General features: G+C 42.5%; 1 protein-coding gene across 3 annotated transcripts in view; it reads left to right on the top strand.

Annotated features, from left to right (window-relative positions):
* The window catches only part of CENPP (centromere protein P), a 289,893-nt gene that overhangs the window by 54,803 nt on the left and 222,641 nt on the right, over positions 1-12,449 (top strand). For all 3 annotated transcript variants that reach the window (XM_063636263.1, XM_055271954.2, XM_063636262.1), the window contains exon 5: positions 10,742-10,838. In XM_063636263.1, coding sequence (XP_063492333.1) covers positions 10,742-10,838 — 97 coding nt within the window. The remainder of the gene's footprint in view (positions 1-10,741; positions 10,839-12,449) is intronic.

Raw genomic sequence — 12,449 nt, 5'->3', positions numbered from 1 at the left:
TGAGACGGAGTCTCGCTCTGTCGCCCAGGCTGAAGTGCAGTGGCTCGGTCTCGGCTCACTGCAAGCTCCGCCTCCCGGGTTCACGCCATTCTCCTGCCTCAGCCTCCAGAGTAGCTGGGACTACAGGCGCCCGCCACCACGCCCGGCTAACTTTTTTGTGTTTTTAGTAGAGACAGGGTTTCACCGTGTTAGCCAGGATGGTCTCGATCTCCTGACCTCGTGATCCGCCCGCCTCAGCCTCCCAAAGTGCTGCGATTACAGGCGTGAGCCACCGCGCCTGGCCCATTTTTACTTATTTCAAGACATTTTTTTATTTCTATCTTAATTGTTTTGTTGACCCAGTGATCATTCAGGAACATGTTTTTTAATTTCCATGTATGTGTATAGCTTCCAAGGTTCCTTTTGGTGTTGATTTCTAGTTGTATTCCAGTGTGTTCTGAGAAGACACATGCTATGATTTTGATTTTTAAAAATGTTGAGACTTGTTTTGTGTCCTAACATGTAGTCTGTCCTGTAGAATGTTCTACGTTCTGATGAAAAGAATGTATATTCTGCAGTTGTTGGATAGAATGTTCTGTAAATGTCTGTTAGGTCCATTTGGTCTTAAGTCCAATTTAAATCCAATGTTTTTTGTTTGTTTATTTTCTTTCCAGATGATCTGTCTAATGCTGTGAATGGGGTATTGATGTCCCTCATTATTATTGTGTTGCAATCTAGCTCTCTCTTTATATTTGATAATATTTGCTTTATGAATCTGGATGCTCCTATATTGGGTGTATATATGTATTTAGAATTGTTACATATTTTTTCTGAAATGACTCCTTTATCATTATATAATGACCTTTTTTTTTTTTTTTTTTTCTTTTTGAGACAGAGTCTCTCTCTGTTGCCCAGGCTGGAGTGCAGTAGCTTGATCCTGGCTCACTGCAAGCTTCATCTCCCAGGTTCAAGTGATTCTCCTGCCTCAGCTTCCCGAGACTCATGCTACTGTACTCCAGCCTGGGCAACAGAGTGAGACTCCATCTAAAAAAAAAAAACAAAAAAAGTGCTGGGATTACAGATGTAAGTCACCGTGCCAGCCATCTTTTTTTTTTTTTAACTGTTCTTGACTTAAAGTTCATTTTAGCTGATATAAGTATAGCCACCACTTGCTTTTGGATTTTGTTTGCATGGAATATCTTTTTCCATCCCTTTAATTGCAGTCTATATTTGTCTTTAGTGTTAAAGTGAGTTTCTTGTAAGCAGTGTCTAGGTGGATAATATGTTTGAATCCATTCAACCTTTCTGTATCTTCTAAGAAGAGAATTTAATCTGTTTATGTTCCAGTTTATTATTGATATGTGAGGCTTTGTTCCTGTCATACTGTTGTTTTCTGTTGTTTTATATATTCTTTGTTCCTGTCTTTTTCTCTTACAGTTTGTCATTGTGGTTTGGTAGATTTTTGTAGTGATACTGTTTGAATTATTTTCTTGCTTTGTATGTTTTCTTTACCAGTGAGTTTTACACTTTCATGTGATTTCATGATGGTAAATGTCATCCTTTCGCCTCCAAGTTTAGGACTTCCTTGAGCATTTCTTCTAGGGATGGTCTAGTGGTAATGAATTCTTTTAGCATTTGTGTTGGGATGACTTTATTTCTCTTTCATTTATGCATGAGAATTTAGTTGACTACATTTAGTTGCCAGTTATTTTCTTCACACACTGAATATATCATTCCATTCTCTTCTGGCCTGTGAGTTTTCTCCTGAGAAATCCACTGTTAGTCTGATTGAGGTTTTTTCTTTTTCTTTCTTTTTTTTTTTGATAGGTGACTAGACTCCTTTCTCTTGCCGTTTATAGGATTTGCTCTTTAAATATGACTTTAGACAGTCTGATTGTAATGTGCTGTGAGGAAGATCTTTTTGCATTGCATTTCCTTTGAGGTCGTTGAACATTTTGTTTCTGAATGTCTTAATCTCTTGATAGACTTGGGAAGTTTTCATCTGTTATTAAATAAGTTTCCTAATCCTTTGTTTCTTTGCCCTTGAGTATACTGCTAATTTGTAAATTTGGTCACTTCATGTTGTCCCAAATGTCACAAAGGCTTTTTTGTTTTTTAATTTGGCCAGGCACAGTGGCTCATGCCTATAATCCTAACACTTTGGGAGGCTGAGATGGGAGGATCGCTTGAGGCTAGGAGTTTGAGACCAGCCTCTTTAACATCGTGAGACCCCATGTCTTTTTATTTAAAAATATATATATATTTCTGACTGGGCTATACCAACATACCTGTTTTCAGGTTTTGAGATTCTTTCTTCTGCCTGATCTGGTTTATTGTTGAAGCTTTCAAATGTATTTTATATTTCCTTCAGTGATTTCTTCAGTTCCAGAATTTGTTTTGTTCTTTTAAAAATATCGATCTCTTTGACAAATTTATCATTCATATCCTGAATTATTTTCCTGATTTCTTTGTATTGTTTTTCTGAATTCTCTTGTATCTCACTGAGCTTCTTTAAAAATTAATGTTTTGGGCCAGGCGCGGTGGCTCACGCTTGTAATCCCAGCACTTTGGGAGGCCGAGGTGGGCGGATCACGAGGTCAGGAGATCGAGACCATGGTGAAACCCCGTCTCTACTAAAAATACAAAAAAAAAATTAGCTGGGCATGGTGGCGGGTGCCTGTAGTCCCAGCTACTCGGAGAGGCTGAGGCAGGAGAATGGCGTGAACCTGGGAGGCGGAGCTTGCAGTGAGCCGAGATTGCGCCACTGCACTCCAGCCTGGGCAACAGAGCGAGACTCCGTCTCAAAAAGAAAAAGAATTAATGTTTTGAGGCTGGGCATGGTGGCTCACGCCTGTAACCCCAGCACTTTGGGAGCCCGAGGTGGGTGGATCATGAGGTCAAGAGCTCAAGACCATCCTGGCCAACATGGTGAAACCCCCTCTCTACTAAAAATACAAAATTTAGCTGGGCATGGTGGTGTGTGCCTGTACTCCCAGCTACTCAGGAGGCTGAGGCAGGAGAACCACTTGAACCCAGGAGGCAGAGGTTGCAATGAGCCGAGATCATGCCACTGCACTCCAGCCTGGTGACAGAGCGAGACTGCATCTCAAAAAAAAAAAAAAAAAAAAAAAATCAATGTTTTTTTTTTATCTGAGATTTCTGAAATTTCTTTTTGACTGTCTATTGCTAAATAATTATTGTGTTTCTTTGTAGGTGTCCTGTTTTCTTGCTTTTCATGTACCTGTTCCCTTATGTTGATATCTGCACATACGCTGTAGCAGGCACTTCTTTTTTGGCATTTGCTTTTATAAGGGAGGACTTCTTTCCTGAAAATGTATCTATGGTGCTGGCTTGGTCTACCCCCAGTTGCTGGATTGCTACTGGCTTGCTTTCCTGTTCCAGCAGTGACCAAAAAAAAAAAAAAAAAAATTATTCTGCCAATCTCTGCCATTTGATGGTGAGTTTAATCCATTTACATTTAAACCAATTCCTGATAAGGAAATATTTACTTCCACTATTTTGCTGTTTGCTCTGTGTGTGTGTGTGTGTGTGTGTGTGTGTGTGTGTGTGTATGTGAACCCCTCCTGGGTTCAAGTGATTCTCCTGCCTCAGCCTCCTGAGCAGCTGGGATTATAGGCATGCGCCACCACACCCAGCTAATTTTTGTATTTTTAGTAGAGACGGGGTTTCTCCATGTTGGTCAGGCTGATCTTGAACTCCCAAACTCAGGTGGTCTGCCCACCTCGGCCTCCCAGTCTTTAGTTATTTTCTTACTGGTTACCTTGAGAATTACAGGTAATATCTTAAACTTATAACAACCTAGTTTAAATTAATATTAAACTAGATTGGTATTAATGATACCTTTAATAATTTGCAAAAACTCTGCTTTTTAAAATTTTTTTTGCACAGAAAACAATAAACATTTTCTAAAAATACATACAAACAAAAAAATGCATATCAAACATATTAGGAAGGTTGCACATGGGAAGACGGGGAATAGAAATGGGGGGTGGGAATTAAAGAAAATAAATGAGAGAGGGACTTTGTATGGATCAATGATAATAACTCAATCCTCTATGTCTTTGACAAAGAGGAAGGAGAAGGAAGAGGAAGAAAAAGAAAGTGGGTTAAAGGATCAGAAAGGGAGGAAAATAGAAAAAATTAGAGTATGACTCCAGGGTAGACCTGTTTTGTTGTTGCGGGGTTGGTTGGTTGGTTTGTCTGTTGTATTTTTCTTATGTTTCGCCATGTTGGCCAGGCTGGTCTCGAACTCCTAGCCTCAAGTGATCAACCCGCCTTGGCCTCCCAGAGTGCTGGGACTACAGGCGTGAGCCACCACGTCCAGCCCCCACATTGCGTCTGGCCTCCCTGGTAGACCTCCTAGATGGGGCGGCCAGGCAGAGGCGCTCCTCACATCCCAGATGGGGCAGCCGGGCAGAGGCGCTCCTCACTTCCCAGATGGGGTGGCCGGGCAGAGGCACTCCTCACTTCCCAGATGGGCCGGCCGGGCAGAGGCACTCCTCACATCCCAGACAATGGGCGGCCGGGCAGAGGTGCTCCTCACATCCCAGACGGGGCGGCCGGGCAGAGGCGCTCCTCACATCCCAGATGGGGTGGCCGGGCAGAGGCGCTCCTCACTTCCCAGACGATGGGCGGCGGGGCAGAGGCGCTCCTCACTTCCCAGACGATGGGCGGCTGGGCAGAGGCGCTCCTCACTTCCCAGACGGGGCGGCCGGGCAGAGACACTCCTCACTTCTTCCCAGATGGGGCAGCCGGGCAGAGGCGCTCCTCACTTCCCAGACGGGGCGGCCGGGCAGAGGCGCTCCTCACTTCCTAGACGGGCTGGCGGCCAGGCAGAGGCGCTCCTCACCTCCCAGACGGGGCGGCGGCCGGGCAGAGGCTGCAATCGTAGCACCCTGGGAGGCCAAGGCAGGCGGCTGGGAGGCGGAGGCTGCAGCGAGCCAAGACCATGCCACCGCACTCCAGCCCGGGCAACACCCAGCACCTAGCACCCTGGGAGGCCAAGGCAGGCGGCTGGGAGGCGGAGGCTGCAGCAAGCCAAGACCATGCCACCGCACTCCAGCCCGGGCAACACCCAGCACCTAGCACCCTGGGAGGCCAAGGCAGGCGGCTGGGAGGCGGAGGCTGCAGCAAGCCAAGACCATGCCACCGCACTCCAGCCCGGGCAATACCCAGCACCGAGTGAGCGAGACTCCGTCTACAGTCCCAGCACCTCAGGAGGCTGAGGCGGGCAGACCGCTGGAGGTCAGGAGCCGGAGACCAGCCTGTCCAAAATGGCGAAACCCCGCCTCCAGCCAAAGGACACAAACCAGGCAGGGGTGGTGGCGCGTGCCCGCAATCCCAGGCAGCCCGCAGGCCGATGCAGGAGAATCTCGGGAGCCGGAGGCAGGGAGTCTGCAGCGAGCCGACTACACTCCAGCCTGGGCAACAGAGGGAAGAAAAGAGAAAGAAAGGAAGAAAGAAAGAAAGGGAAAGAAGGAAGGAAAGAAGGAAGGAAGAAGGAAGGAGGGAGGGAAGGAAGGAGGGAGGGAGGGAAGGAAGGAAGGAAGGAAGGAAGGAAGGAAGGAAGGAAGGAAAGAAACTGCTTCTTATATCTATGTTTCTCCCCCTTATATTGTGATTGTCACAGATTACATCTTTCTACATTGTTTGGCCATTAACATAGATTTGTAATTTTTGTTTTATGCATTTGTCTTTAAATCATATGCGAAAAAGAGGGCTTATTAATCAAAATACAGTGATACTTTCTTCATTACTTACCTATGTAACCATTGTTCATTATTTCTGTATATGGTTTTCAGTTACTGTTCAGTGTTTTTTCCTTTTAGCCTGAAGAATTCCCATGAGCATTTTTTTGTAGGTCAAGTCTACAAGTAACAGACCTCAGCTTTCTTTAATCAAGGAATGTCTTAATTTCTATTGCATTTGTGAGAGAGTTTTGCTGGATATCAGTCTCAGGATTCTCTCTCTTTGGAGTTCAACAGATTTACTATAATGTGTCTTGATGTGGATCTCTTTGAGTTTATCCTATTTGCAGTTTATGCACTTCTTGGTTGTGTATATTAACTTTTTCATCCAGAGGGATTTGACTATCATTTCTCAAGATATAATTTCAGCTCCCTTTTTTTTCAGCTTTCCTTCTTTGACTTTCATTATGTATATGTTAGTACTTTTTTGGGTGTCCCACACGTCTCTTAGGCTCCGTTTATTTTTCTTCATTCTTTTTTCTTTCTTAGACTGGATAATTTCACTTGACCTGTATTCATTTTTACTGATTCTTTTTTTTTTTTTTTGGAGATGGAGTCTCACTCTGTTGCCCAGGCTGGAGCTCAGTGCCGCAATCTCAGTTCACTGCAACCTCCACCTCTTGGGTTCAAGGGATTCTCCTGCCTCAGCCTCCCAAGTAGCTGGGATTACAGGCCCACACCACCAAACCCGGCTAATTTTTGTGGTTTTTTTAATAGAGACGGGGTTTCACCACATTGGCTAGGCTGGTCTCCTAGCCTTGTGATCCGCCCACCTCGGCCTCCTAAAGTGCTGGGATTACAGGCGTAAGACACCGCGCCCGGCCATTTTTACTGATTCTTATGCCCGCTCCAATCTGCTGTTGAGCCCCTTTAGTGAATTTTTAATTTCATTTGTTGTACTTTTCAGTTCTAAAATTTCTATTTCTTTTGTAAAAATTTCTCTCTTTATTGCCATTTCCTGTTTGTTGCATACTTTGTTCTCTTGGTTTTCTTGAGTTCTCTAAACATATTTAAGATAGTTGATTTAAAGTTATAGCCTAGTAATTCCCCTAGTCATTCAACAGGATAAGTTTCTGTTAATTTCTTTTTTTTTTTTTCCTATGACTGGGCCATATTTTCTTGTTTGTTTGCATGCTTAGTTTTTTGTTATTGTCATTAAATACTGTACATTTTGAATATTGTGATGAGCAAAAAGGAAAAAAATAAGAAAAAAAAGATGTCTTCTCCAGGTATATGCATTTTGTTTCTCTATGGGGACACTACTTCAGTGCTTAGCCAGGTCTTTCACAACCCTGCCTTAGTCCTATCCTTAGCCTACAGATTAGCCAGAGGTTGAAGTTATGCTCCCCTCAGATCTCTTCTAAGCATGCATTCTGCCCTGAGCATTCAAGTGGCTTTCTAGTTCCCTGGTACACTTGAGCACTTTTTCCAAGACTTTATTCCCCAAAGATTCTCATTCCCTACCTTTTCTTTCCTTGGCTTTCAGCATATCTGTTGTTTGTCTCAACTGTTCTTTTGCCCTACACAGCAGCGACTTGTTAATTTGCCTTTTAGTATTTTTGAAAAACATCCCGTGTAGCTATGTCTTCATGGTGAAGCAGCATTGTTGTCTGGGGTAATACCCAAGGTTCATTGTCCCACAGCCACGGAAAACCAGGACATAAACACACCACTGTGAGGTTAAGAGTGGAATGTTTAATAGGTGAAAGAAGGAGAGGAGCTGTCTGCACAGAGAGGGGTCACGGAGAAAATGGGTTGCCGCTTCCGCAGTCAAATGCAGGTTTTACAGATGAGCTTGAGGAGGCAGTGTCTGATTTACATAGGGCACAAAAAATTGGTCGGACCAGGTGTGCCACTTGCATAGGATGTGAAGAAGCTGGCTACCCCACCCTGATCTTTTATTATGCAGATGGTTCTCTACCGGGCCAGCGCCATGTTGCCTACTTTTTTACCGTACACATGGTGACAAAGAAAAGGGAAGATGGAGACCGGGTGCAGTGGCTCACGCCTGTAATCCCAGCACTTTGGGAGGCCGAGGTGGGCAGATCACCTGAGGTCAGGAGTTCGAGACCAGCCTGGCCAATATGGTGAAACCCTGTCTCTACTAAAAATACACAAAAAAATTAGCCAGGCATCATGGCGCACGCCTGTAATCCCAGCTGCTTGGGAGGCTGAGGCAAGAGAATCACTTGAACCCAGGAAGCGGAGGTTTTGGTGAGCCATCACTGCACTCCAGAGTGAGACTTTGTCTCAAAAAAAAAAAAAAAAAAAAAAAAAGAAAAGGGAAGATGCAGCCTCCTTGTTTAACATACTTGGCTTCCAGGTATCCCTTTTCTATTGCAGAGCATTTACCTGTGCAAACTTCTAGCTTGCTTATCTATGTTTGCAGCTCTATTTTTCAGGCTGCTCTTTGTTAGAAAAGAAATGATTTGGGAGCTGCTTTTTATTAAAAGGGAAGCCTTGCTGAGGGCTCCTTAACCCTCACTATCTACCTAATTTCTTTCTAGCTCCTGTACCAATTGCAAGAAAGTTCTGACTTAGCTGAAATGCAGTCAGACCCCTTGAATCAAAACAATTCCTTAGGAATGAGGTCTCTTTTACTTGGGAACCAAGTCAAGACAAACAATTCCTTGAGAACAAGATCCCTTTGACTGTTGTCAGGATTAGGTTCTCAGGCTAGTAAAGTAGCATGCTATCTTTAAGACCGCTACTGTGGCCAGGTAGGGAGTGTGGCAAGGGTATGTTACAGTACTACAAAACGCTCTTACCCTTTTTCAGTTGCCCTTTTTCTGATTAAGTGTTTTCTCAGTTGTAAGCTTTTTACTCTCTTCCCAAATTCCAGTAAAAGTGATTCTGACAGCTGTGCAGTAGTTTTCAGTGTTTCTAAGACAGGATGACTCCTAGCACTTCCTATTTTGCCTTTTTTTTTTTTTTGTTCTTATTGATGCATTTCTAATTCAAAAGCACACCCTAGCCCACTTTAGTCTGTAGTTCAATATCCTATTGTGGTCTGCCCCACTTATGTACTATCCCGAGGCCAATGTGAATTCTGGAAATTATTCTACACTATAATTTAGTTTTCAGTATTTTTTTCTGTGTAGATTCTGGTTCATTTTATGTAGGGGTTATTTAGGACTTCATAAACAGATGTAAAAGATTCTTGTCTGAAGGCTCCTCTTCTCTGATTCTCCCTTATCTCTTCTTGGGATGACTTAAGTGCAGGGTGTGGAAAGTTAACAGAGCACCCCACTGTGTGTGCAGCTGCCATGCTGGTCGAGATCAGAAATGACATCCTTTCTTTGCTTATGTTTGCTTGTTGTCAGGTGGGGCTAGCTGACAAAGCTTCCTCTCTCAGTCTTTCCGATAGCAGTACCTGATTGGGAGGTGAGGACTCTGCTTTGCCTGCTTTTCTTATTGTTGGCAGTGATGGTTGACAGGCTTCACACCTCAGCCTCTGTGGCTAAAGTGCCTGATTAGGAGTGAAAGGGGCACAGCTCCTCTTTGGCATTAGGGTTCCCTTCTGCCGGGCCTGTTTCTTCTGATTTTGCATGATCTCCTTTGGTTAGAGGGAATGGTCTTTCCTGGGGCCTTTTGGGTTGTTGTTGTTAATGTACCCTTTGGTAATTCTGGGTTGCAGTTTGCTCCTATGTACAGACTGGGATATACAGGAGGCAAAAATAAATCCTAAGGAATTCATTTCCAGGTCCTCCCTTGATTCCTGAAGACTCTACCTGTCCTGCTTTCTTCTTTCCACATTTCAGAGTTTCTGATATTTGCTTTATGTACTGTGTTCATGGTTTTAAATTATAGTTAATGGAAGCATTGGGGTGGAATATGCTTACTCTATCATGACTGGTACAGGAACTCAACTCCCGCAATCATTTATCAAATGAATGATTAAATGATACATGGTTCTTTTCTTCCAGTTACTTGTGGTGTATGTGACTTACATTATTAACATAGATGTACTATTAAGAGAATTAAGACTCATTCCTGTGACAGTTCTCATAGGCAAAGAAATGAGATTATTTCTAGCTGTTAGGGAATAGGATATGTGGTGTGGTGGTGTGGTAATTGTTCTGACAGTGGTTCTCTGTCACCAACTGGATGTCCTGCAGCTCAGTTCAGTTCTCACACTAACAGACCCCACAAGTTATAGGCAGAGGTCTCCACAAAGAGTGCCTCTACTTCACACTCCAGCTGCAAGTATCAAGGTCCACCTGCAGTTAGGACCAACTGGCCATAAATTCTGGAGTTCCCACAAATCTCTCAGGTTTAATAATGTGCTAGAACCACTCAGAACCACTCACAGAACATACTGAAAACACTATACTTATAATTAGCGTTTTATTATGAAGGATACAACCCAGACACAGCCAAATGGAAGTAATACATAGACGAAGGTCTGGGGGTTGGGGAGACAGAGATTCCTTGTGGAATCCAGGCACATTATCCTCCCAGCACATCAGTGTATTCACCAACCAGGAAGCTCTGCTATGCTCCCGGTTAGCCCTCAAATGATGTGTTTGGTGATGTTTGATGTGTTTTCCTGGTGAACAGCCTCCAGTCTGCAATACGTGGAAGCCACTATGAGACAACTCATTAGCATAACAAAGACACATCTGTTACTCAGGAAGTTCCAAGGGTTTTAAAGTGCTGTGCCAGAAACTGGCACTTACATACTGTCTGTTCTTCATTATTCTTTATTATATTATAGTCATCAAATAAAATTTCAGAGAATGTGGCATTTGAGTGATTTAAATAATACATAGACTTAAATGTTTGAAAATGGGGAAAGGGGTATTCTAGGCTGAGAAAGTAGCATTAGCAGTCACAGCAGAGGAACACACACACACAAGTGTAGGAATTGATATGTAGAACTACATCAAGTTTTTGGTTTTAGTGTAGGATACATGAAAAGGAAAAATAAGAAAGCTAGATTGGGTCTATCATTTAATGATATTTATTAATCAGAGAATCATTTATTCCTACAGAGCAGAAGAGAGAAAAGATCTGTTCATGTTTTTCCGAAGCCTGCATTTTTTTGTGGAGTGGTTTGAATATCGTAAGCGCACGTTTAAACATTTCAAGGTAAAGTCTGAAGTCTTTGAATTTAAACATATATGGAAAACAAAGCTGATATTAATTGGGGATTCATCCATAACATCCTTTTCTTAAAAGCTTTCAAGCAGTAGAAAATATTCTCATTGACTTGTGGAATTTGCAATTATTTGGAATAACTGGAGGAGGATTACTTCTGTACAAATCAGTGAACAATTTATATTGTGGAATGTCTTGAAAGAAGTGTGGTTATATTCAAATTTATTTAAAATGCACATTTTGGAAAAACATTCTTTCAAGAGTATTTGAAGTAAAACAACAAATGTTAATAAAGAATATCATCACAGCAGGCTTATCATGTAGTGGTATACTGCTAACTTCCTGAGCCAGACTCTGTTTTCAGCTTCTCAATTGTACATTTCAAGTTTAAATACCAAAGCCTGATTCTTGTGAAGTAATGCTTCCTAAAGCCTGATATGGGTACTTTAAAGTACTTCCTTTTATTCCCTTTGTTTTTGGGCATAACTGAAATTAAGTTTGGTTGCATCGTAATACCTCAGGTTCTACTCATTTGGATAGCATCAAATTATTGACAGCATTAATTCACACAGAAACCAGTTCTGAAAGTCAACTTAAATAATATTTCAAGGTTCAGATTCTCTCAAAAGCCTAACCAGGTCATGACTATTGTTTTTAGGACTTGTACTAACTCTCCTTTATTTGGGGTTCTATTGTTTTTTATTATTATTTATTCTATATGGTTGAGCTAATAAGATCTGTCAGGCCTAGGATTTTTTTCCACAAAGAAACATGGGCAGTTCTGTACTATAGTACCTTGAGGCATTCTCATGATTTTGTTATATTTGATCAGAGGTAGTCTTATGCCAGAAAAATTAAATATTTCTGCTTCACAAGTGTTATAATACAGTAATGACCGGGGAGTGTGCTGGCAGTTATGGTAATAGATGAATCACTTAATGTTGCTGTTTCGTTATGCATTTGAATGGATGATGGAAAATGGGAGCACTAGTCTCCATTTCCAAAGCTGATTTGACTCTACGTGCTTTCAGGCAGGTATGAAGTATAATTGGTGTATTTTTCCTGTGGAGGGTAAAGAGCTTCTAGGAGCTGGTCTTTGCTAGTTATAACATTACTAGGGTAGAAAAAACCAGTCACATTGTTCTGTAACCATCACCAGTATCCACATTGTTTTGTAACCGTCACCACTATCCTTCTCCAGAAGTTTTTCATCATCCCAAACGGAAACATACCATTAAACATTAACTCTTCATTCCTGCCTTCTCTTAGCGCTTGCTACCACTGTTGTGTTTTCTGTTTCTATGAATTTGACTATTCTAGGTACCTCATATATGTGGAGTGTCTTTTCACTTAGCATAATGTCCTCAAAGTTTCTCCATGTCGTAGCATGTGTCAGATTTCTTTTTTTTTTTTTTTTTTTTTTTTTTTGAGACAGGGTCTCACTCTGTCGCCCAGGCTGGAGTCCAGTGGTGCAGTCACAGCTCATGGCAGCTTTGACTGTCCCTGGCTCAGGTGATCCTCCCACCTCAGCCTCCCAAGTAGCTGGGACTACAGGCGCACGCCACCATGTCAGCTAATTTATGTATTTTTTGTAGAGATGCA

This window comes from Symphalangus syndactylus, chromosome 3 (genome assembly GCF_028878055.3).
Source record: "Symphalangus syndactylus isolate Jambi chromosome 3, NHGRI_mSymSyn1-v2.1_pri, whole genome shotgun sequence".
Classification (NCBI taxonomy): Eukaryota; Metazoa; Chordata; class Mammalia; order Primates; family Hylobatidae; genus Symphalangus; species Symphalangus syndactylus.
Note: the sequence above shows the minus strand (reverse complement) of the source record. Positions and strands in the feature narration are given on the sequence as shown.